Source organism: Apaloderma vittatum, unplaced genomic scaffold (assembly GCF_000703405.1).
Source record: "Apaloderma vittatum isolate BGI_N311 unplaced genomic scaffold, ASM70340v1 scaffold17225, whole genome shotgun sequence".
In the NCBI taxonomy this organism is placed as follows: domain Eukaryota; kingdom Metazoa; phylum Chordata; class Aves; order Trogoniformes; family Trogonidae; genus Apaloderma; species Apaloderma vittatum.
Genome location: NW_009716679.1, coordinates 21167 through 23109, shown reverse-complemented (window position 1 = coordinate 23109; position 1943 = coordinate 21167). Strand labels below are relative to the sequence as shown.

At 57.3% G+C, this 1943-nt stretch overlaps 1 protein-coding gene across 1 annotated transcript in view; it reads right to left on the bottom strand.

Moving 5' to 3' along the window:
- Nucleotides 1–1709: 1709 nt before the first annotated feature.
- The window catches only part of ACER1 (alkaline ceramidase 1), a 10178-nt gene continuing 9944 nt past the window's right edge, over nt 1710–1943 (bottom strand). Inside the window, exon 6 of the mRNA XM_009869644.1 lies at nt 1710–1878. Coding sequence (XP_009867946.1) covers nt 1710–1878 — 169 coding nt within the window. The remainder of the gene's footprint in view (nt 1879–1943) is intronic.

The following is a 1943-nucleotide window of genomic DNA, read 5'->3' as shown; positions in this document are numbered from 1 at the left end:
CCCGCTGCCCTTTTGAACTTGCTGCCGGCGCGCTCAGTGGCTGCGCAGGGCAGCTCCAACGGAGGGGCCGAGCCCAGCGGGGACCCGGTGCAATTGCCCAGAAGTTATTAATAGGCTGTAGAAGAATGTGATGGGCTGGGGAAAGGCTGAGGGGAGCAAACGAGGGAGAGAAACTGGGAGGGTCAGCGAAAGGGAGATGGGGTGATGAGGGGAGAGGCAAGAGTGATGGCGTGCAGGAGAGACAAAGAGGCAAACGGGAGATGAGCACCGCCGTGGGGAGGCAAGAGCATGCAAAAGCCGGAGCTCCGAGTACCCCTCGTCCTGCTCCTTGTGCGGGTGTTGCGGCGGTGGCTGCCTTGGCAGAGACGTGACTGACCCCGGTGCTGAGGGGTGCAGAGGGCAGGGAAACCAGACCTGGGGGTTCAGTCCTTGGGCAAAGCATCCCTTTCCCAAGAAGAAATATTACTCGGGGTTCATGAGCCAAATTTGCCATCTAGTGGCTCTGGGGACCATTGCAGAGGCACCCACGAGGCAGCAGCGGCCCGGCAACACCTTCTGCCCCTGAGGTTAAGCTCGGAGTGCTTCTGCTTTTGCTTTACTCGCAGGGGCCCAGAAAGCCTCTGGGTCCCTGGAGTGATGTTACTTTGTTCTGGCTGCGTTGCAGGGAGACAACCTCAGCCATCGTGCCAGCCTCTGGGTGCTCTCCAGAGCAAGTCCCCACTGGTTGTGTAAGGACTCAGACTCACAGCGCAGTTCAACTCCTCACTGCTGTGCAGCAAGGCTGCAAAAAGAGCACGTTCCATGCCTGCGAGAGCAACTCCTTCGCTGTTATGCTGTGGGGAGAGCCTGCAAAGCATCGCTTTGTACCGGTGGCAGAGCAGTGCTCTTTCTCTGAGGCTTTACATCTTCTCTTTGTGCTTGCGAAGGTACTGACACGTATATTTAATGTGCTGGCTCCGTACCTCCCTTTCTGCCACCAGCCAGCCCTTTCAGAAAGCAGAGGAGTCTCCAAGTTCCACACGGCCGTCAGAGACTGTCAGAGCTGGAGAGGGACAAGGGCCACTGGGGGTGAAGAAGGGGTAGAGCCTGGCGTAGAGCCTCTTTTGGAGTTGTCACCTGGGGGGATTTCTCATTATAAACAGCTCTCCCTGGGTCAGAGAGAGCTTTGGCTGCCCCGTCTGTGGGAGGGACTGGCAGACAACGAGGGACGTGGTACAGTCAGGGGAAGGAAAGGGGCTCAGTGCAAGGCAGTGTCCATAGCTTTAATGCACAGCCCTCCTGAGCAAGATCATGTACATCAATAAATAAAATTAGTAATACTAATTAGAGTAGCCCCAACGAACCCAGCTGTCACCAGTTTGGCTTCTGCATTCTCTGCTCTGCCCTGGTCAGCAAGGCTGCCGCCACTTGTCTAATGCAGAAGACACAGAAGCACCGTCTCCCTCCCCTTCTCGGTGGGGATCTGTTGGAGAAGGAGATCTTCGGTTCCCTGGGCACCACTCTGGGCAGAGTCTTCCAAAGGCACCTGTGGGCTCCCACCCTGCTTCATGCCCAGTGTCACGAGGTTTCAGCCGCTCCCTGCCCCATCTGCCAGCCACATTGCCCTTGTCTGAGGAAGAGGCGCAGCCGGGGGCTTCCCAGCGCAGACGCACACGCACACGTGTGCATCACACACCCCGTGCCTGAGGGATGCCTGAGGGCAACCGGCTCTAGCACTGCTTGTGCGGTTCCTCCAGGGTAACGTAAGGCACCACGATGGGCCAGGAGTCACTGGGCCAATATTCTAGCTTTGGCCTGAACGATGGCATCTCATAGTTGACATCGAAGTAGATGACCAGCGGGCAGCAGTACAGGAGGGACATGGCTATCAGCACGTGCCTAGCGAGGAAACCAAAAAGATTTGTCAGACAGGGTAACTCCACCTGGTCCTCTTGCACCTTGTC